We start from the raw sequence: 23,385 nt of genomic DNA, 5'->3' as shown, positions 1-23,385 counted from the left end.
GGAAATACCTACCCTGGCAGAGTCACTCCAATTCTCTGCGCCTCAGTTTCCTTTTCTGTAAACGGGGAACATAATAGTGCCCACCTCAAAGGCTTGTCGTGAAGATTAAGTGAGTTAATACGTGTCAGGTGCTTAGAGATCCAAAAAAATCCAAAAAATGTAACCTGCTGTTTTTATGGGAAGTTCCTTTAGAAAAAGTAGTTTTTACTTTGCAAATTAGGTGTTTTTGAAAATTAACTTGTTCTTAAATAAACAAACTATGTAAATAAGTTGTTTTAAGTGAGTCTTGAAAATATGCTCTTTGCCTCCCTCTTGGGGAGGTGGAGTTTGGAAGAGATGAGAGTGATTTGGAAAGGGTCTCCTTATAACGTTTGCATATCTTTGAAAAAGGAGTTAAAAACCAAACCTTTTTAATAATGTGGATTATTTTCAGGTGCTTGAAGTTGTAACTTTATTCTTCTTTACTTACATTAAAGAGGCTACTACTAGACTATTGCTCAGGTAATGCAACTTATTTTAAAAATTCAGACAATTTAGCCAATCTGGAATTCTTTCTTGGTAACTCTAAAAATACTAGGAAATGAGCCATAAATCTGGTATTAATGCAGAACAAGGTACGGATATGGTCAGTATTTAACCTTAGCAGTCAGAGTGATTTACAAAAAAATCTGATCATCTCCATTCTTTAAGTAATTAGAAATATGGTATTACCTTTTTCTGTGAAAAAGGATTTTAAAACACGAATTATTAAGTAGGGAGCTCAGTACATTAACTGATTACTCAAGAAAGCCTTTAGCCATAGCAATTTCATGTCACATCATCCTGGGTGTTGATTCTCCTTGTTCTCGTGTTCACTTCACTCTTTCTGTTTTCAGTGATTTAGCCCTGCGGAATTGTTTTCTTACCTCGGACTTAAATGTGAAAGTGGGAGATTATGGAATAGGATTCAGCAGGTACAAGGTAAGCAAAAAGTTTAAGGGTCCTCTCCTTGACCTGATTTAATTTCATACTCATGAAGTGGTCATATCACGAAATGCCATGCCTTTTTGGAAAGCGGGGTAAATCATTATTGCTACCTGTATAATAAAATACACATCATATAAATATTTCTCTGTTACATGTTCAGTAAAATTTCAGCTCAGATTCGGTAAGCTTGGGATTTGGATTTTTAAACTCTGTTATAACTATACCCCCAGAGAAAATAAATGAAGTATGAGAGATCTTTATTTGTGTGTGTTTGTGTAGCCCAGCTGAGTGAGGTGCTATAATGTGGGGCAAAAAAATGTCACACAGGTGTAAGTCAGTTCTTTGCCTACATGGTAGCTCTAGCGTCTTGACCTCTTGCTGCATACCACCCAGGCACTATGAAGTACTTGCCCGCACGGTCTCATGTAACCCTCCCTGTAAAGGGAGGTAGGGGTGTCTTCCTGATCTTACGGATCAGGAAGGCGGCTTAGTATGTTTGCTGCTTGCCCAGAGTCACAGAGCTGGTAAATGGTTGAACGTGGACTCAGCCAGCCTGTCTGATTGGAAAGCCTGCGCTCTTACTCATTAACCGCCCCACTCCCCTGTTCGGGGTTACGGCCCAGTATATTTTACAAGATGTTTTGCTCAGAGTCTGTGTTCTATGCATCAGACACGGTGTACCTTCCTTTTCCAGGAAGGATGACTGAGCAAACGTTCATGGCTCAGAGGCCAGCTCACGAGGCCCAGGAGGCTTCGGGGAAACCCTCACCCACCTTCTGCCCAGAAAGTCGGTCTCGGGCTGCCTTCTTTTCCTGACATGTTTTTTTGGGGTGGGGTTTGTGTTTTCTGAGAATGACCTGGAATTAAATCATTGAGCTCACTAAAAGTGCTATAAAATTCAAAATTCTGTATGCTTTCTAACAAAACAGGAGGATTATATTGAAACAGATGATAAAAAATTTTTCCCTCTGCGATGGACTGCTCCAGAATTAGTAACCAGCTTTCAAGACAGACTACTAACTGCAGATCAAACTAAGTATAGTAATATCTGGTATGTATTGATTTATCATTCTGTTAGGCTTTTGTTGTTAGCAAAGTCCTGACTTCTTTCTTCTCAAGTACTTTCTTAAGGGAAGGTAATTGAATAAGACAGAGGAACACCAGAGTGCCCGACTGTGTGAAAAAAAACAACTTATTGACAGCATGGCGGTTATCACAGTGGCCATGAGGCAGTTAACTTTTCTCTTACCCATTTGACAGGAATCATCTCCATAAAAGCAGAGACCAAGCCTATCTTCTTTGCCTCCTACAAGGCCTGGCTTATAATAGATGTTTAGTAAATATTTATTGAAGTGAATGGAAAAACAGAAAGGTTTGGACCATTATGTAGTACTGAGATGTATGTTAGTTTAATGGAAGTTGAAAAAATGTATCTGAGTCTTTAGCAACTTCTATTACAGCTTCCTTAATTTATGTCTACACTTTTTTGTGTTATTGTCCTGCTTTTTCTATTTTCTTTTTCTCTTCTTGCCTTCTTTTGATTTTTTTTTTAAACTGTTTTTTCCTCTTAACTTGGGACCTGTATACTCTATTCCTATACTTTTATTGGTTACCCTAGAAATTATAACGTGTACTTCACTTAACTTAGTCTAATAGTAGGTCTCATCTTGGCCCTGTTTCTGAGCAATACAAGGACCCCAGGCTACTTTAACATACTTTAACTTGGTTTAGTTTTACTCTACGCACACACATGCAATTATATGTCATTATTGTTGGGTATGTTGAGTTTTTCTTTTAACCCCACAAGATGTTACTATTATTTTTTTTAGCATCAGTGTTTGTTTAGTTTTATCCACGTAATCAAATCACTTTGCTGTTTGTTTGTTTTTAAATCTCAGACCTTCCATCTGGGATCACTCTCCTATTGTCTGAAGTATGTCCTTCAGAATTTCCTTTAGTGAGGTTCCACTGGTAATAGATTCTCAGGTCTTTCTCCGTAGGTCTGAGTGTACCTTTATTTTGTCCTCGTTCTTGAAGTATATTTTTACTTGATGACAGTTATTTTCTCTCAGCATATTGAAGATCTCACTCCACTGTCTTCTGGCTTCCATTGTTGCTCTTGAGAAGTCAGCTGTAAATCTCCCTAAGCTCTTTGAAGGTAACGTGACTTTTTCCTCTCTGGCTGCTTTTAAACTCTTCTCTTTGTCTTTTGATTTTTGTAGCTTCACTATAATGTGTATTGGTGTGGATTTTTTTGTTTTTCTGCTTGGGATTTATTTGGCTTTTCATATCTTAGGTTGGTGTTCACAGCCCTTATTTACCCTTCAAATACTGCCTCTGCCCCATTTTTTCTCCTTTTGGAAGTCTGATTAGATATGTGTTATACCTTCTTGCTCTGTCTTCTGTCTCTTATTCTCTCTTTTATATATTCCATCTCTTTGACTCTCTGTGCCACACTCTATATAATTTTTCAGACCTGTGCTCTATCCACTAATTCTCTCTCTTAAAAAATTCTCTCTTCAGCTGTGTCTATTCTTCTGTTAAATCTCTCTATTGAATTCTGTAGTTCAGATATTGGCTTTTCGGTTTTAGGAGGTCTATTTGATTATGATCTACATCAGATAATTCCAGTATCTGAAGTCTTTGTGGATTTGATCTTGCTGGCTCTAGATGGTGGTTTGTTTCCTTCGGGACTTTTTTATGGTGAGGATCTTAGAAACCTAGAATTGAGAAACATTTCTCCAGAGAGGGTCCACATTTGCTTTTGTCAGGTACTTGGGTGTCCCATCATGTAAGGGACTACTCTAATTCAGGGCTTTATGTATGCAGCTCAAGGTCTTTTAGAGCGCTCAGATGATGTGAGTTTGGGCTGTAAGTCCAAGTAAGGGCCAGCTCTGTGGTTACAACTTCTTTGGGACTGCACTTCCCCCACCAACACAGATACACACACACGTACTCACGCTCCCACACGTCCACTAATTCACAGGACCTCAGTGCCAAGGCAGCTTGCCCTCCAGGCCCCTGAGAGAGGCAGGGAGAGAGGCAGTTTATTCCCACTGTGAGGAGGTCTCTGTGAGACCCCTTACCTTGTGCAGGCCCAGGGCTTTGGCCTGTCCACCGCCACCATCACCCCCACCGAGCCTGGTGCACCATAGACACAGGAGCCCGAGTTCTGTGCTTCAGCAGATGCTGCAGTCAGAGGTGGATTTAGTGTTCTACTTAGTTCACTAAGCTCTAGATTTTGTCCAGGTAATTCCCTGCTATCTTATCTGCTGTTTGTTGTGTTTTAAGAGGTTGCTTTCCATGCTTCATTCGTATTTTTACTATTCCTACAGGGTGATTGACCTGAAAACTTAGCCTGCGTTCCCAGAGGCAGAACCTCCCCCTTGTTTCTGACGGGTTGAGTAGCCTCTGGTGGCAGGGCTGGCAGTGGTGCCAGCTTCCACGAGAGGCAGGGACCAAACTGCCCTGTGCCAGGGGTGAATGAGAGGGTCCTCTCTCAGTGAGTTTGGTGGAAGAGGGGATAAGAGCTACAGGACATTTTTTCTTCCCAGGAGGAAGAGGCTTGCCGGTCCTCAGGGAGACACAGGCCAGTGTGTGGCAAAGAGCTGGAGAGGAGGGAATGCTGGCGGTGGCCGATGGCACTTGTCCCCGAGGAGACTGGGCGGGAAAGACTAGGGAATAGAGAGCTGCAGGGCAGGGTGGGCACGCGTCTCCTCTTTCTATGTGGCCTGTGCCAGGAGAAAGGGATGCTCAAGGGAGGTGCTAGGAGCTGGGGGGGGTGGGGAGTTTAGAAGAAAACCCATGCTTCACTGTCTCTGAAGAACTGGGGAGGGGATTGGTTTGGGAACAGGCCTTGCTGGGAGAGAGCAAGCTAGTTACGTCGGGGATGTGGAGAAAATAAGGCAGGCAGAGGTACGCGCCCAGGGTCAAACCAGCCTTGGTGCCGACCGCGCTCGTTTTGCCCCTCATCGTAGGCCACCTTCGGGGTCTTTAGCGTTTCATGTAAGCTTCTTACTTTCCTCCAGTCACATACGTTGTTAATCCCCTAAAGTCGTTGACAGTGTCTTAAACTTCTTTGTATCCACAACAGCCCTCTGCCCCTAGCAGTTCTGTGCCAGGGAAACTTCTCCCTTCGTGAACTGGATTGGGAGATTTGGGTCCTTTTATCTCCTTTGGTTGAAATGCCCTCTCCACTTAGGTACTGAATATGTTGATTTTTCTCACTGGTCTGTGAGATTAGTGTAAGAGAGTTTAACTCATACGTTATACCGTGCCCTCTACCACGTCAAATAATAAACTTATTTGCTCAAGCCCGGCTCATTATTCACACACGCATTCTGGTGCGTTTTGGTCGTAGTCACGGAGTCCATCAATAGCCAAACCTGGCTGGACGTCAGAACCGTGGGGGAGCTTTTTAAAGAGGCAGCCACACCCGCGGCCGCCAACGAAGAGTCCTCGGGGTGGGAGGGGCGGGGGGGGGGTCCTAAGTACCAGCATCCAGATGACACAGACGGTCAGCCAGGTTTGGGGGCCGTTGCGGAAGATAGACTGCAGTGTGCGGCGGAAGTGGAGGCGGTGGGAGCGAACGCAGGGGTCGCACAGAGGGAGTGGAGGGGAGGCGTCCCTCTGGCTTCAGCCCCAGAGGCCGCTTCCACGGGGACAGCCCCGGGCGCGCGCGGGCGAGTGGGCCGGGTGCTGCGAAGGCTGGCCCTGCCCGTGCTGACGGCTGTGCACCTGCAGGTGGCGAGGGGCTCGGGCAGGTGGCCGCTTCTGGCAGAGTAGTGGGGGGCGCCCTTCCGAAGAGCAGAGAGCCCCGGATACTCAGGAATAGCTACGGCAAGAAATACACGGGGCAAACAGGGAAGGACTGTTCGTGTCAAGATCTCCGACGTTTACTGCTGTTGTGAATGGGATGTTTTCTCCCCACCAAAAGTCTAGAATTCAGTGTATTTACCTTGTACCTAGCTGTGTTGCTGAACTCTTAAAAGTCATCGTGATGATCTTTCTAATTTCTTGAAGTTTTAAGGTTGGCATTCATATTCGCTTCTCCATGTAATTATGCCTCTTGGCTCCATCTCATATTTTTTTGCATTGGCCAAAATTCCTAAAGTAATATTCCGTTAGTAAATCTGAGGAGGTATTCTTGTTGTGGGCCTCATTTTAATGGAAATGCCTGCTTTTTAAATCATGTTAAAGAGCTATCTTGAGTAACCTTTTCAGTAGACACACCTTGTGCTTGAAATTACTAGTGACCGTACAACTAAAAATGTAGGTGTTAAAACTTCGACATCCCAAGGGAGAAAGAAATAACCGTGTTCTTTTTTCTGCAGGTCCCTGGGTGTGACACTTTGGGAGCTTTTTGAGAATGCCGCTCAGCCTTATTCCAACCTTTCCAACGTAGAGGTTCTCAACCAGGTCATTCGAGAGAGAGACACAAAACTCCCAAAGCCACAGCTGGGGCAGCCTTACTCCGACAGATGGTGGGTAACGTCGCGTCACGTTCTTTTCAGAAGATAAGGAAATCCTGTCTGCATGGGTCTTAGTTATGTATTCTCTAATTTTGAACAGTAAATGTTATGAAAAGCAATCGTGGGCTTCCCTGGTGGCGCAGTGGTTGAGAGTCCGCCTGCCGATGTGGGGGACACGGGTTCGTGTCCCGGTCTGGGAAGATCCCACATGCCGCGGAGAGGCTGGGCCCGTGAGCGATGGCCGCTGAGCCTGTGCTCCGCAACGGGAGAGGCCACAACAGTGAGAGGCCCGCTTACCGCAAAAAAAAAAAAAAAAAAAAAAAAAGAAAAGCAATCGTTTGTATATTATTCCAGACTGATTTTAGAATTAACATCCATTCTTTTAATGTAATGCTATTTTTTAAAAATGTGTAGAACAAGCAGGAATTTAGGTATTACATGCAATAAGAAAAATGTTAAGTCTGAACTTATTAGAAAAGTCAATTCTAAGGGAATTTCCTATTGTGGAATTATTTTTAAATGAGGCTGTTGGTTTAAGTGATACCCGACGTGCGAGAAGAGAGATGGGTGGCGTAGACATGATCATATTTAAATTGGCACATGAGACTCATTTGCATAATGTGTGTTGACATTTGCAAAACAAATTTACTTCGTATGATGCTCCAGACCAGTTCTTACTCAGTTTCCAGTTAGGATCGGGCTCACCTGTGTCAAGGCCTCTGTCTGCGTCACCCTGTGCCCGGCTGATGTTGCCCCTGGAGCTCGGTGCCCCTCTGTGTGGCCGTTGCTCAGCTCCACCACCACCACCCCGCCGCCGAATGGCTAGAACTAACTCACCCAGAAAAACTGGACACTCACGCTGTAAATTTAATACCATGACATCGCCTCTGTCTTCCCTTCCACTCACGGCTACAGTTTAAGTTGCTGGCCGTATTCAGCCAACCAGTTCCTGGTTGCCACCGTCTCTGGGGCTTCTTTCTCTACTCTTTCCCTCCCTCCACCCTCAGCGCCTTTTATGACCCGAGGAAACCATGTGCTGCAGGAGATCATTTATTGGGGGAATAATTAGAGATGAGTCACAACAGCATCTGTCTGTGTGAATTCTTGCAAAATAAAGTGAGTGAATCTCAGAACGTTAGATACGTGCATCCTTTACTAAGCAGGATACCTATGGCAGTAGTGTTAAGAGGAGAGCATTTTAGAACTGTTTCTGAATTCGGTGGCTGAGTCCCTGGAAGACGCCAGAAGAACAGATGACAAAGCAAAGGAATTGCAGTGACGCTGTGCAGTGTCCTGAGGACAGAGAAAATGAGCCACGTTTTCTCTGTCTCCATTTTCCCTTTCACGCCGATATCACCGTGAGCTGAACTCCTTCAGGTGGTCGGCAGTGATTAAAGTGTCGAGGCTTCTGGGGTGTTGAGTTGGCCCAGGGGTCCTTGTGAGCTCTTTCCTTACTTTAAAACAATTTATCATCCGTGCGCTAATCACCTGTCTGTGTCGCTCAGGTATGAAGTCTTACAGCTCTGCTGGCTGTCACCAGACAAGAGGCCAGCGGCCGAGGACGTGCACCGGCTGCTCACCTACCTGCGGATGCAAAGCCAGAGGGACCCGGAAGTCGACTTTGAGCAGCAGTGGAACGCACTCAAGCCAAACACCAACAGCAGAGATGCTGCAAGTGACGCCGCCTTCCCCATCCTCGACCACTTCGCCAGGGACCGGCTCGGTCGTGAGATGGAGGAGGTCCTCACCGTGACCGAGACCAGCCAGGGCCTGAGCTTCGAGTACGTCTGGGAGGCGGCCAAGCACGACCACTTCGAGGAGCGCGGCCGGGGCCCCCCGGACGAAGCCGTGTCCTACACCGGCATCATCTTTGCCACCGAAGCGTTTGAGAGTCCGCTCTCAGATCCCGGGCCCGGGAAGCAAGATGACAGTGTCCAGGATGTCCCCGTGCGGGCCCCCGGGGTAGTGCCCGTCTTTGACGCCCACAACCTTTCCGTCGGGAGCGACTATTACATCCAATTAGAAGAGAAAAGCGGTAGCAACTTGGAGCTGGACTACCCAGCTGCGCTGCTCACCACGGAAATGGATAATCCAGAAAGGGCCAGTGACACAGCGTCCCAGCTTCTGACCCTCAGGAATGTGGGATTGGAGGAGTCCAGTACGGATGAGGATTTCTTCCAGAACACTGCAGACCCCAGGGATGCCAGGGTGCCCGAGGATGTGCATGTCACCAAGGGTCCCGAGAGCCCTTTCGACAGTATATTTAGTGATCTTGACAAATCAGAGGCGTTGCCCGGTCACCGAAAAATATTTGACTTGATGGAACTAAATGGAGTCCAAGCTGACTTCAAGCCGACCACCTTAAGCTCAAGTTTGGATGACCCCAGAGAGTCAGTAATTACGCGCCACTTGGAGAAAGAAAAGACCCGTAAGCTTTTTGACTGTGAGCCTCTTTGCTTATCAGAAAACCTCGTGCACCAAGATGGTCTCGATCAGCTGGATGTTGAAGAATTGTCAGAAAACTTTTTATTTCTTCAAGAGAAGAACTTACTGAAAGACTCCTTGTCCAGCAAAGAACATATAAATGATCTTCAAACAGAACTTAGAAATGCTGGTTTTCCTGAAACCATTTTAGAAAGTCCGAGTAGAAACTCTCTAGATGCTGAGCTTAAGTTTGCCGAAAATAAACCGGGCTCTTCTTTGCTGCAGGAAAATGTCAGCGCGCAGGGCAGAGGCCCGGGCGTGGCGCCCAAGGACGGCGCCTGGGCCGCGGCCTCGCCGCCTTGCCCGCAGGCGCAGGTACCTCCTACCTCGCTCGAAACAGGGGGGCTGCCTCACGATGTCCCTCCAGGTGTGTCCCTGAAGCAGGGCGGAGCCAAGCCCACGTGTTCGGATGTCGGTGTCCATGAAGACGGTGTCTGCCGAGAGGTGGACCCAGACTCCGCGCCTGCCCCGGTGGACACAGCTCCCACCAGCGACAGGTCCCGAGACCTGACTCCCCAGAGGGAGGGGGCCTTGAGACTGACCCAGAGCGACTCAGGCCTTGTCCACAGCACTTTTGCCAGTAAGGTGAGTACAGGGAACAGCCTTCCAGAACTGCGGCAGAACTTGCAAAGTCAACCACTTTTGGAAGACCACTGCGGTCGAGGCCTGCCCGAGAGAGCCTCGGGGGCGGCGGAGGCTCCGAGTCAGCTGGGCTGTGGAGATGCTGCCCCAGGGGAGCGGGGCTTGCTGTGTGCCCTCTCCTTGGCCTCTGCCAGTCAGGACAGCCTTCTAGAGGACAGCTTGTTGACGCCCATCCCGACTTCGGAGCAGTCCGTGGAGACCCCAGGCTCCCTGGACTCGGTGGATGTCGGGGAGGTTTTCCTGGGCTCCTTAGGCCCTCACACGCCACAGAGACTCTTGCCCCCCGATAAGCCTGCGGACAGTGGCTACGAGACGGAGAACCTGGAGTCCCCCGAGTGGACGCTGCACCCGGCCCCCGACGGCGCCGTAGCCCCCGACGCAGGTTCAGCGGGCGACGGCGTTCGCGGGGGGCCACCTCCCAACCCCATCATCGTCGTCTCAGACGCAGCCGATGGCCACGGGGGTGCAGAGGTCACCTCTCAGACTTCTGCCGCTGGCTGCCAGGGCTCGTACCGCGACTCCGCTTACTTCTCAGACAATGACTCCGAGCCCGATAAGAAGCCGGAGGGGGTCCCGGGAGCCTCGGCGGCGGCCTTGGGAGCGGACCGGCCCCTGACTGAGCCAGGCGCCCCAGAGCAGAGTCCCAGCCCCCTGGACGGCTGCCTGGAAACCAGCAGCAGCCAGCCTGGCCAAAGGTGTCCCCCTGCTCCGCGGAACGCCAGTCCCCCGGAATCAAGAGAAGCGGGAGAACCAGCACCCGCTGGCGCGTCCAGACAGATGCGCCCCGCCGACAGCAGCGAGGCCGGCAGCCCCTCAAGTCTGTCGCACTCGGAGCTGAGCAGCGGGGATGACCTCGAGGCCCGGGGGGAGCCCCCCCGCGACAGTTGCAGTGGAAGCACACCGGCTTCCACCGGAACCGACGCCAGCGGACTCCCGGCGTGTGCAGATGCCCCCCTCCGCCCTGGCGGCCCCGCAGCCCCGATGGCGGAGAAGGCCTCGCGCGGCCACTCCGAGGGCCCCAAGCTGAAGGAGCCAGACGTCGAAGGGAAGTACCTGGGGAAACTCGGCGTGCCAGGGGTGCTCGAGCTCACCGAGGACGGGATCGACGCGGATGAGGAGGACGAAGACAGCTCCGGGTCGGAGGACGAGGACCTGCGGGCCTGCACCCCGCACAGCCTCAGCTCCGGGTCGGAGGACGAGGCGGGGCACCCGGCGCCCGTGGTCCTCAGCCGTGAGGACGGCCGCCACCTGCGCAGCCTGCTGAGGCCCCCGGCCTCTGCGGGCCCGCCGCCCGACCGCTGGAAGAGAGAAAAGAAGGCGGTGACCTTTTTCGATGACGTCACGGTCTACCTCTTTGACCAGGTATCTGTGGTCTGCCACCTCCAGGTTGTCCTGTTAGAGAATTCCAGAACGTGTTAGGGGAACGAGCGTGCTTGGTTTTTCCGACTGCCGCTTCGAGGCCACGGATTGTTTTGTGATTACTCAGAAAAAGGAATCTGGTCTTGGCTATAGTGTCAGTTCCAAGAACACGCAGAAATGGGGTTTGCACAGGGAGCTCCCGTTACGTTACAGGAAGAAGATCTGCATGCTCTTCCTGGGTGTCCTGGCAGAGTCCCGCTGAAGTTGCTTACCCTTTCCAGACCAGATTCTTACACTCTGACAGTCGGAAGTAACGCCCGGCGTGCAGTTGCTGCTCGAACAGTCCAAGGCTCACGCGTAGCCCTGGAGACACCGACCAGCGGCCCTGCCTGTGGAATGGGGACGGGGACGGGGACGGGGCAGCAGGACAGAGTCTGTGGCCCTCCCAGCCAGGGGCTGGCCCTGCCCTCCTCCCTGCCGTTGGGCGGGCTGCCTGCTGTCAGCACTCAGGGGGCCAGCCTTTGGCTTCTTTAAAAATGAGGCAGCCTCCAATTCAAGCTGTGTGTGTGTGTGTGTGTGTGTGTGTGTGTGTGTGTGTGTGTGTGTGTGTGTGTGTGTGTGTGTGTGTGTGTGTGTGTTCTTTGTTGACTAGTCTTTGTAGCCCTTGAATTTGCTTCTTGAATCAGCTGGATTGTAAGTGAAGCTCCCGTTCTAGAAGGCGTGGGAGTCCTTGATGATTTCTTCTTGGATCTGCTTGCCCTCCCTGTGTATTTAGTCCTTGGAACCGGGCCTTGGTATCTCAGCCTCTCATTCAGCGTTGGGCCTTCTGGGCCCCACACTCGAGGCTCCGCCCACACCCGCGGGGGGTCCTGCGTGCTGCCCCGCCTCTTCCCTGGGGGCTGGGCCTGCTTGCAGTTGCTCGTTACTTTACGCTTCGTCGCTTCTGTGGGCTGTCTTTCTACGGTGTCGCTCAAAAAAATTTGAACTGTGACATGTGGGGCAGGGAGGGTGGAGGTAGGTAAGTGTTTGGGAAAAGAAAAAGTAGACTCCTGGCCCCAACCTCAGTTCATCCGATCTGTGAGAGGGGCCTGGAGGCTTATGCACATCCCAGCTTCAGAACCTGAGGGCTCAGGGAGCCTAGGAAACTGGTTTGCCATTGTTTTACCGGGAGTGGAAGAGAGAAGGGATCACCTGGCCCCAGATGTTGTGTTTTATTATCAGTCGTTCGAATTCCCGTATCCCTTTCTTCACCTGCTCTGTGACCTTGAATTGTACGAGACTTCACCACAGAGCAGACGATCTGTAGGTGGGATAGAAAGAGATACAAAGTGCGTGCCGGGGAAGACGTCTGGGGGGCTAGTTGCAGCAGGGGGATGGACTCAGCTCCCGTGGAAGCCCCCGCCTGGGCTACAGAAGGGCTGCACTCGTGTGATGACTTTGGGTGGAGGGGAGGTGATGTTTTGGTGGCTTCAGAAGACAGGGCAGGATTGCCTAAGATCGAGATTTGAGGCATGAGAACGAAGGTACAGTAATCAAGTGTAAGACATGCTCAATAGATGTGAGATTTGAGAAGGCTTAGTGTCGTAGAGAAAGTTGGAAAGTGGGTGAAGTCCAGAATGAAGTCCTGAAAAGTCTGTCTTTCTGTGATCTCTAGTTAGTTTTCTCCTGCGTTCCATGCAGTTTCCTTGGAGTAAGAACTACCTGCTGGTTCAGGCTGATGGCTGGTAGATTTTCTTCTGCTCTTGCTGTGCAGCTTGATGAGCTGGTTTTGAAGTAGTTTCGTTTTTGAGTAGTTTCAGTACCTTAACTCCAGAGTTTTCACTGAGCACTCCTGGGTTTTGGCAGCTCTGTGTCTTGGTTATTTCACTGTTGGTTCAGCAGATGCTTGGTGAACACTTACTGTATGTAAAGCAACTTTCTCGTGAAATCACGGCCCAGTGAGTGAGCGGTTCGGGTGCTGGCACTTCACGTGCAGGGTCTCCTTAGCTTCCCCACACATCAGTGGTCTCCCATGTGCCTTTCATGGGCCCTAAATGAGCCTGGCAGGGTGTTTGACCCTCAGCTCTCACGCTGCCCCTTCCGGATGCACGGTGTTCTCGAGGCCAGAACGGTGGACAGTGATGCTTGCAGTCAACGGGACGCGTGGTTGCCCTCCAGCCTGTCACAGGGCAGATGAGCTCCGAGCTCAGTCCCATGCATCACAGCGCTGGTCATTGGAACGACGGGGCCGGGACTCAGCAGTGTGGCCTTGGAGCCGTGTCGAGCCATGCTTGGGACACCTGTGTCGTAGTCTTACAGCCAGGAGCCCCCAGAGATGTGAGGTGGACTGCCTGTCCTGGGGCAGACGGGGAGCCTGGGGGCCTGTGTGCGCTTTTCTATATTCACAAAAATATTCTACTGGGATTTTGATGCGAGTTGCATAAAATCCATAGATCAGTTTGGGGAGAGTTGACATTTTTACTATGTTGAGGCTTTCAACTCATGAACACAGTATGTCTCTCCGTTTATTCAGTTCTTCTTAGTGTTTTGTAGTTTTCAGCAGACAGATCCTCTGCATGTTTTGTTAGATTTATACCTAAGTATTTCATTTCTTGGGGAGCTAATTTAAAAATTTTGGTTTCCATTTGCTCCTTGCCAGTATATAGAAACGTGATTGACTTTTTTCGTAATTAATTAATTAACTAATTAATTAATTTTTTATTTTTGGCTGTGTTGGGTCTTCATTGCTGCATGCGGGCTTTCTCTAGTTGTGGTGAGCAGGGGCTACTCTCAGATGCGGTGTGCGGTCTTCTCATTGTGGTGGCTTCTCTTGTTTCAGAGCACGGGTTCTAGGCATGCGGGCTTCAGTAGTTGTGGCACACGGCCTCAGTAGTTGTGGCTCGCGGGCTCTAGAGCGCAGGCTCAGTAGTTGTGGCACACGGGCTTAGTTATTCCGCGGCATGTGGGATCTTTCCGGACCAGGGCTCGAGCCCGTGTCCCCTGCATTGGCAGGCGGATTATTAACCACTGAGCCACCAGGGAAGTCCCTCAACACATTTTCTGATTTTCCTTGAGACTTTTCCTTTGACCCACAGATTATTTATAAAAAATATTGTTTAATTTCCAAGGGTTGGAGATTTTTTTTTTTTTTTTTAACCTTTCTGCTACTGATTTCTAGTGTAATTCTATTTTGGTCAGAGAACATATTTTGTAGGGTTTCAACTCCTTTAAATGTGTTGTTTTGCTGTAGAGCCAGGATATGGTCTATCTTGGTGAATGTTCCATGTGCACCTGAAAGAGTGTGTATTTTGCTTCTGGTGGGTGGATTGCTCTATAAATGTCAGATGCAGTTGGTGGTTCATTTCTTCTGTATTGTTGCTGATTTTTCTGTCTCCTTGTTCTGTCTATTACTGAGAGAGAAGTGTTGAAGTCTCTGGCTATAATTATGGATTTGTCTGTTTCTCTTTTCATTTCTGTCAGTTTTTGCTTCATCTGTTTTGTAGTTCTGTTGTTAGCTTCATACACATTTAAGATTATTATATCTTCTCGGTGAATTGACCTTTTGTCATTATATGATGTCATTCTTTATTCCTTTCTCTGATATTCATAAAGCTACTGCGGCTTTCTTTTGAGTAGTATTTGTGTGATGTCTCTTTCTTCATCCTTGTACGTACCTGCATCCCTGTACTTGACAGTAGTTTCTTGTGGATAGCACATGGGTGGTTTTAAAAATCTATTCTGAAACTTTTTGTCTTTTAATTGGTATTTTATGCCACTTACATTTAATAGAGTTATTTGTATTTGGATTGAGGTGCACCATTTTATTCAGTATTTCTCTTTGTTCCTCTGGTTATTATTTCTTTTCTTCCTCTTTTTGCTTTCTTTTGGGTAATTTGAACAATTTTTAGAATTACCTTTTATCTGTTGCATTTCTTACTATATGTCTTCTCTTAGTGTAGTTTTTGGAGTGGTTCTTGGGATTACAATGTACATACTTAACTTTTCACAGCCTCCTTAGAATCAGTGTTTTACCATTTCAAGTGGAATATAAGAACCCCTGTACCCTGTGGGCCCTTCATCCCCCCCTACCCCTTTTCTTCAGGTTGTCTGATGTGTCATATGTTTATTCATCAAAAATCCCATCACACAGTGCTCTATGCTTTACTTCTAGTCATCAAACATGTTTTAAGAAACTGAAGAGGAGAGGAATAGGATTATAGTCACTCAGATAGTTACTACTGTTCTTTTTTCATTTCTGATGTTCCAGGTTCCTTTTTATTATCATTTCCCTTCTGTTTGAAGAAGTTTGTGTGGCTTTTTTAATTTTTTTAAACAAATTTTCTTAGTTTTTCTTCATCTGAGAGTGTCTTTATTTTACACTCATTTCTTAAGGATATTTTCTCTGAACATAGATTTCTGAGGGGATAGTTCTTTTCTTTCAGCATTGTCCCTGGCTGCTTTCTAGAGTTTTTGTCTTTGTCTTTGGTTTTCAGTAGTATGATTATGGATTTCTGGATTACAGGCATGGATTTCTTTGTATTTATCTCATTTTAAGTTGGCAAAGCTTCCTGAACCTGTAGTTTTATGTCTTTCACCAGATTTGGGAAGTTTTCAGCCCTAGTGTCTTCTTTTCTTCTTCACCACACTCTGTCTCTCTGTTTCTGGGACTCCAGCTTTACCCCTTTTGGTAATATCCTAGTACATAGGCCCTGAGGCTCTGTTCTTTTCTTTCCCTCCAGTGTTTGCTTTTGCTGTTGTTCAGATTGGATCATTTCTGTTGATCTCCTTCACATTAACTTATTCTGTCCTCTCTCATGTCCATCCTGCTATTGAGCCCACCCAGTGAGTTTTAAAATTTTGGTTATTGTATTTTTCTGTTCCGAAATCCGCAACTCATTATTTTTATCTATTCTTTTGCTGAGACTTTTCCATTCATTTCCAGTGGGTTTTCCCATACTTTGTAAGAGCATATTTATAATAGTCTTTCTCAGGTAATCCCAACATCTAAGGACATCTTGGCATTGGCATCTGTTGATTGTTTTTTTCTCCTGGGAATTGAGGTTTTCCTTATTCTTTGTTTGCTGGGAAATTTTAGATTGTACCCTTGTTATTTTTTCCGATTCTGTGCCTTGTTTAGATTCTATGGAGAATGTTGATATTTTCTTCTTGGAAGGTGTTGACCCAGTGGGGTTCAGGTCACAAGTTCCAACCAGCCTTCTGGGGATTGGGGTCCCCTTTCAAACCTTTGTTGTGCTTTTTGAACCTGTCCTGTGCTTGTGCCACCCCCTGGCCAGACTGGACCTTGGCAGTGGTCTCCCTGAAATTCAGTTCCCAACGCTTTGGTGTGCTGTTTAGGGTCAGATCTACCCTGAGCAGCTGGGGGTAAGCCGGGAGCTCATAGACAACTTGATGGGATCCCTTTTCTGAGCTCCCCCCTCCCTGGACTGTCCAGTGTCTTGGTCCCTCTCTTCTTGGTCCTCTGGCCAGAAGGCTGGGCTTTGGGTTACCACAGTACTCTGTGCAGCTGTGCGGCGGCAGGACAGAGAGGGAAAAGGCGTGTGGGTTCTCCAGGCAGAGAGGAAGCTCACAGCCCTCAGGTGCCTGCCGCCCCTGCTGCTGTCACCCAGGATTGCTTGGGCTGGGAGCAAGAGAACGGGGGGAAAAAAGCAAACCCCTGGAATTTCCTCTCCTCTTTCTAAGCATCAGAAGACCCCCCCCCCCTTCCTGCATCTGGAGCCAGAACCCAAGTGGCGGGGGGTGGGTGGAGGGGTGGGGCTGGTTCACCGCTGGCTTGGTGTCCTTTGACTCCAGCGCTCTTCCCCAACCCGCCTGCTGCATCTCCTCCTCCGAGGTCTCCCGTGGCCGCTTTGTGTGTCTGCCCAGGATTTGGAGCCCGTTCCACGGGAGAGATGGGGCAGGGACTCCTGGCCCACCTTCCCCAGGGGGTGGGAGGGACAGGTCACAAACGGTCAGCGAGGGCCCCTGCCCCAGGGCTCCTGAGAGCAGGTGCTGGCTGATGGGAACTTACGCTGGGCTTTTCAGGAGACGCCGACCAAAGAGCTGGGCCACTGCGGAGGAGAGGCCTGTGGGCCGGAGCTGGGCAGCCCCGCACCGCCGTCAGGCTCCCCCTACCCGAGCAGGTGCACGAATTCCGAAAGTTCCACTGATGAAGAAGGTATCTCGTTGGCGGGTTTAAAAAGCAACTAAACATGAGTGTGATGTGAGCTGTTTCTGAGGATAACTTCACATGTCGCTTTCGTAGACCCCCCTCTGACCCCGGGGCGGGGGGATGGGCAGCTCCGCCGTCGGTGCCCTTCTGAGCCCGCCTGGACGCCTGCACTGCCCTCTCTGTTCCTTAGAAGGAGGTCGTGAGGGGAGAGTTACTCTTGTTTCTTACTGCCAGGTGGAGGCTTTGAGTGGGACGACGACTTCTCCCCGGACCCTTTTATGTCGACGACAGCGAGCCACCTCCTCCGCCCCAGGCCTTCCCTGCAGGCGTCCAAGTACTTCTCCCCGCCGCCACCGCCGCGGGGCACGGAGCCCAGCTGGCCCCCCGCGGCGCCCTACTCCAGGTTCTCCATCACGCCCGCCAGCATCGCCAGCTTCTCCCTCACGCACCTCACAGACTCGGACATGGAGCAGGGAGGTGAGGAGGGTGCGGAGCCAGGGGAGGGGACGCTCTCCCGGCGCTGGCAGAGAGGCGCGTACGCATCTCTCCGAGGAGCTCACAGCCTTGACGGTGTGCTCCGGGGCCTCGTCCCCCACTTCCGGGCTCCGTCTCTGCCCTGCTGGGCCCGCTGGTCCTGGGGCTGCTCCGCCATCTTTCTTCTCCTTTTTCCCTTTTTTCTGTTAGCCCCCAACCCCCATCTCTCCTTCTTTCCCCCAGAGAGGAGTGGCTCTTCAGAAAGCTCCTGCTTTAAAGAACACTTGGCCCTGACTTCGGGCTTGAACCCAAATGCACTCTGGCCCTACCCCGGGGGTATTGATTTTGCCATTAAGTCCTAGTCTTCGTGTGCCACCAGAAGGCCCGGGGGAGGTCATGGGCCGGGCACATTTGAAGTAGTGGTACCTGAACATATGGATCCTTTTTTTCCCCACAACTAGATCGAAGATAAATGTTAATAGGTACACTTTTTTGATATGAAGTTTGCAGATCAAATAATAACTGTGAAATATGAAGGCCTTTATTTGTGTTTGTCCTGGGTTTAATTGTGCCGATTAGATAACGCCCGTGACCTAACGATCTGTCGGGGGCAGATGTGTGGGGCTCAGAGCCAGTTCTCTCCCGCGCCCAGAGCGCTGGCATCGAGCAGCGTGTGAGCCGCACAGATGTGTCTGCGAGAGAGCCTGGCAGGTGCTGCTGTCGCAGGAAGCGGCGAGCAGCCGGGCAGGCGGCTGAGAGCCACACTTCTAGCTTCAGTTCCTCTTTCCGCAGCGAAGCTCAGACGCCGTCCACACTGTTTTTATCGGTGACGATCGTTTTAAGACACAGCTGTGCTTGTTCTCTCCTAATAGGAAGCAGCGAAGACGGGGAGAAAGATTAGGTGATGCTGAGGCACCTTTGGGCCCAGGCGGCTCCCCGGCGGCGGCGGCGTTCCCGGCTGCCCAGTGGCGCCCACTCGACAGCTGCTGACACGGGACGGGGAGGAGGACTCAGGAGGCCGAGGGAACAGCGCCGCGGGACGCCCGGCCCAGGCGTGTCTCCCAGCTCGCCCAGAGCTACTTGCTGCCCTCGCCGCCCCGCCCGCTGGAAGGGCCCGCGCCCCTGCCGTCCGCGGGGAGCCCGAGCCTGGCCGGCGTGCGGGGCTGTCGCGTCTCCGGGCGGTTTCTGGTTCCCACGTGGGGTGTTCTCCGCGCCCGCGCCTGTGCGTCCCGTCCCTGCGCAGGCCCCCGAGGACCACGACGGGAATTGGCGCCAGTGAGCCATATTTATTGTTTTTAGAGAGATCACTAATTGCTTTCTGTAATTGCACTGTGGGTAAATGTCCTGAGAGTCCCTGATATTGTACAGAATCTTAAATTATTCAAGGAAAATAAGGCAGGTCAAGCTGGTGCTATCCACTAGTTTGATTTTTTTTTCTTCTGTTTTATAGTTTGTTTGCATGGTACTTGTAAAGCTTAAGTATTTTGAGTGTTAACGCTGTCTTTAGAAATTGTTGGACTTGTACATACGGTACTCTTTCGTAAATGATAAATGATTCTGAATGTTAGTGTTTTATGTTCTTATAGGAAGTATTTTTGATGAGTCCAAGAAGACTGCTCTGTTTTGCTGATTGAATGAAACACACTTCTGTTTCTTCTCTCTGAGGTGGTTTTTTCGCCTGTTGCAGTTGAGGCTTCTCTGAGGGGCTGACGGGCCTTGCAGCTCCGCTGTGTGACTCTCCCACCCGCCCCTCCCCCAACTTCAAAAAAACCCTTTGGGTAAAAGTCGACAGGTGGTGCCCAGAGCTCAGCTTGCTTGGAACATCCAGGTCCCCCCGTTGTCCCCAGGGGCCACGAGGCCTCCTCCCAGCTGGGCCCCAAGTCACTTCCCCTCAGAGCCGGCTCTTCTGCTTGGTTTCTAGAAGCGCAGACGGCGGTGGCTTCAGGGCCCTTGTGTGGTCACTCCTTCCTTCAGGAGCACAGAAGCTGCTCCACAGTGGGCCCTGGGGGCCGAGGACGGTTTGAGTTCATTCTGTCTGTGCCCTTGAGGTGGTGAGCTTCTCATGGCCCCCAGAGCCAGTCCGGATCGTGTCCCGTCCGTGCGTGGCCTGGTGTCTGTAACCGAGGTGATACACTACGTCCCGCAGCCGTGAGGACCACGGAGGAGCCTCCACAGCCAGCACGTCCTCCTGGTCGGGCCCTCGGGCAGCCCGAGTGGCCGTCGCCCCCAGACGCCGCCCCGGGCTCATCTGCACTGACCCTCCCCTTCTGCGTTAAGCCCCCAGTTCTCCCCTTGCTCTGAAAGGACCGAGTGCGTCCAGTGCAGCCTCGTGATGTCGGCGGGTGTCGGGTGTTGGTAATAAAAAGCTGACCTCACTCGGCGGCCCTCGAGTTCTGCTCTCTGCCAGCAGCGTGGCAGCCAGTGCGTACGGGTGGGGCCTTGGGGCTGGGTTCCCCGCACACGGGCCCCTCACCCCAGGGCTGTCCGGTGCTGACATGCTTTCCCGACTTGAGCGAGAGGCCGGATGACCCCCCCAGGCCCGCCTGGGGCTGCAGGACGTCGGTCACGGGAACCCGGGGGCCCGGTGCAGGTGTGTGCGCCGCTGGCTAGAGTTGACGTAGTAGTCAGCTGTGACCTGTGTTCTCAGTTCTGGCTCGCCCCCTTTTCATACTAGCAGTGACTTTCCAGAGCGGCAGGGGCGCCCTTCCCCTCCCCCGGTGTGAGCACAGAGCACTGCCCGAGCCGGACCCTGGGGCGAGCGTGTTAAAGACACGGTTAACAGGGCATTAGGAGGTGATTTTGCCAAAACTGTCACAACTCTCAACTTCTTGCTCTGGAGCCCTCCAGAGTTTTCTGAATTTTTACATCTCCCGGTCTTGGTTAAAAGAAAAATGAGAGGCAGTTATACTCGTTTTTTTTTTTTTTTAATTTACAGGTTTAAGGAGTTCAGATCTGATGACTAAAATCAAGTAGATCCAGAGACTAGATAGTCTTCTTATACAGTCAGCCTGTGGTAAAAATTTCTTGATGCTTTGGGGCTGTACATTTTTCACTATGATTAAGGAGATTTTTAACAACATAATTCCCATTGTAATTTATTTTAAGGTCTACATCCCTCTGACAATGAATTGCCAAAAACATTTTATCCAGGGCGCCAGGGGTGGGGCCGGGCTGGAGCAGTAGGTCTCAGTGTGGCGTCGCATGGTCAGGAAGAGTTTATATTTATAATAAACATGGGAATTAACATGTTCTTTTGAAATCTCAAGCAATACACAGGAAATTATATAGATTAAAATTTTCTGCCCATTTTCGAAATGTCAGCATGTGCTTTGTTGTTTGTTCCAGTTTTCTTTTCACCTGGTTACCAGTAGTGGGTTTTTAAACTGCTTTTGTTCTAATAAGTTACACAATGAAATAATATCAGTGGAATTCTCTAGCTAAGGTGGGTGAGGTTTGTCGTACCTGGTTCACAACGATATTTCCTGGCCTCCTTTGGGATCTGTCTTACTTTGGTGGAGTTTACCTATCTTAAGTCCTACAGTAAAAATAATCTAACCTTCATCTCCTTCCTAGCTAGATGTTAATTTGTGTTATCCAAAGGACTTGGCCATAAGCCAGTAGGAGCAATGTAGAAAAAGCGCTCCCCCCAAATCCTTCTGAAACTTGGACTGTGCGTCTGGGTAAGAAGCCATTCATCTTAAGGGTGAAGAAGCTCCAGGAAGCTGAATGGAGAACAGAGTATCTGTTCTATTTTTGAGTGTACCGGCGATTGTTTCTATGAAAATGGGTTTACCTAAGAAAGGTCTTTGTATGTCTTGCTGCCCTGAAGCCCCTTTCAAAGCCGCCTCCTTTTATTAACACTTTCCACAGGGTGTTTGTGGGGTTCATGACTTTCTGTACGTTTGTCCTGAGGGCCCAGGTGCAAGGGAGGCAGCTCCAGCTCCTGGTTTTACTCTGCTCAGCCCGTCGTCTGAAAATTCCAGAAGCGAACCAAGTGTGAGGCTGGAGATGCCGGGCTTCAGTTACGAGGGGTTTCAAAATACTAGCCTTAGGAGAAGTAGCCTTAAAATAAGAATGGGTGTACACAGTTACTTCGGGTGTAAGTCTCAAAAACAATGTTCCTAAGCAGTAACGGGGTTGGCCCAAGCTTTGGCTATCAAAAAGGAAAACTCTCTTTAGTATGTAAATTAATTCTTCAAAGATGTGTGGACAGTATTGAATCGCCAACAACCTGTTATCTGAATGGCTGGAACATGGCCAAGTTCAAGTTGGCACGGGCATAGACAGACGGTAACAGCGGCCCGCTGTGAGTACCCACTGCTTCATTCTGGCCGCAAATGAGGACGCATCGGGCCATCCCACCTCCGAGGTCTCCCTGTTGTGCTTTAACACAGTTGTAAGAAGTTCACGGCAATATAATAGTTAATGAACTTTCAGTTTAAATCGTGTACATTTTTAAATTGTAAGATTTTTACTGTATATTGATGCATAGTGTGATTCAATAAACTGCTTGTAATTTAAAAACTATTTAATATTCAAAATAAATATAGTTATATATTTATAGATTCTGTTACCGCATTGATTCTGTGTGTTTTCCACGGTGTAAGGCCTGGGGTGGGCGGTCTGGCACCGCCCCACTGTGGGTGCTTGGAGCCTGCAGCCCTGGGTCACTCGCCGCCCTGGTCTCTAGAGATGAGAGGCCCTTTTCTGTGACAGACCTAAACCCTGCGCTCCTGAGAGCACGAAGCTTTGCATAATCAACGGAAAACTGGCATGGACTGTTTGCGCTGCCATAAAGTGTACCTGTAATTCAAACCTTTGGACTTACTGATGAACTTCAGAAGCATTTTGTTGTTGTTTTAATATTTATTTACTTATTTGGCTGCACCAAGTCTTAGTTGTGGCACGCGGGATCTTGGTTGCCGTGTACGGGATCTTCACTGCGGCATGCGGGCTTCGTAGTTGCGGCATGCGTGTGGCATCTAGTTCCCCGACCAGGGATTGAACTCCGGCCCCCTGCATTGGGAGCGGGAGCGCGGAGTCTTAGCCGCTGGGCCACCAGGGAAGTCCCAGAAGCGTTTTAATTTCTGAGATCCAGCCTCTAAGGAGCTCTAAGCCCAGAGGCTAATCGGCTCAAAACTAGCCTTTCTGTTCCCTGAGTGTCCCCTCCTTGTTGTCCTGGTCCCGGCTGTCACAAGCAGGGAAATGGGGCTCCTCCTACCAAAGTAGGGGCCTGGCCCCGGCTCAGGTTACACCAACTGCAGAGTGACCCTCGGGGAAGTAGATGGAGGAGACCTGTGAACCCCCGTTCCCAGAGCCCAAGACAGGGAGCGAGTGCAGTGTCCGGGGGAAGTGCGGGGGGCAGCGCAGACCCTGGGCCTGCAGGACCGGAGCCCGTGGGAGCCCGGGCCCGTGTGCCACCGCGGGGCCTGCTGCGCTCCGGTGCCTCCCATCAGCCCCCAAGACCCCTGTGCAGTTGCTGCTTTTAACGCCTTATAGTGCTCCGGTCAAAGGTGAGGAAACTGAGGCAGGGGACGATGAAGTAAAGCAGGTGGGTGGCAGCGGGTTTTGAGCTCGAGCTGCCTCTCCCCCCTGGAGACCTCCTAGAACCGATGACCAGTGGGTGCTCGGTTAGCTGCCCAGAGGCGGCCGGGCAGGGCTCCGCCCGCTCGCACCTGGCTCGGCGCCGCGGGCGTGGCGGGGTCGGGGCCTCAAGCCCCCGGTGCTGCAGGGTCCTCCCGAAACGCGGGGTGAGGGCGCGGGGTGCCTGGGCTATTGCTCTTCGGGGCTGTGGCCGCCGCCCGTTTGAGAAACTCGTATTACTGCGGAGCGGCTTTTCCA

At 50.2% G+C, this 23,385-nt stretch overlaps 1 protein-coding gene across 5 annotated transcripts in view; it reads left to right on the top strand.

The window, feature by feature from the left end:
* The window catches only part of LMTK2 (lemur tyrosine kinase 2), a 182,499-nt gene extending 160,390 nt beyond the window's left edge, over nucleotides 1-22,109 (top strand). For all 5 annotated transcript variants that reach the window (XM_067012354.1, XM_059036389.2, XM_067012355.1 and 2 more), the window contains 7 exons: nucleotides 876-960; nucleotides 1,896-2,017; nucleotides 6,300-6,449; nucleotides 7,943-10,925; nucleotides 16,944-17,076; nucleotides 17,305-17,547; nucleotides 18,417-22,109. In XM_067012354.1, the coding sequence (XP_066868455.1) occupies nucleotides 876-960; nucleotides 1,896-2,017; nucleotides 6,300-6,449; nucleotides 7,943-10,925; nucleotides 16,944-17,076; nucleotides 17,305-17,547; nucleotides 18,417-18,445 (3,745 nt within the window). In that variant the 3' untranslated portion in view covers nucleotides 18,446-22,109. The remainder of the gene's footprint in view (nucleotides 1-875; nucleotides 961-1,895; nucleotides 2,018-6,299; nucleotides 6,450-7,942; nucleotides 10,926-16,943; nucleotides 17,077-17,304; nucleotides 17,548-18,416) is intronic.
* The last annotated feature ends 1,276 nt before the right edge of the window (nucleotides 22,110-23,385 follow it).

This window comes from Kogia breviceps, chromosome 14 (assembly GCF_026419965.1).
Source record: "Kogia breviceps isolate mKogBre1 chromosome 14, mKogBre1 haplotype 1, whole genome shotgun sequence".
NCBI classification, from domain to species: domain Eukaryota; kingdom Metazoa; phylum Chordata; class Mammalia; order Artiodactyla; family Physeteridae; genus Kogia; species Kogia breviceps.
This window is presented reverse-complemented; position numbering and strand designations above follow the sequence as displayed.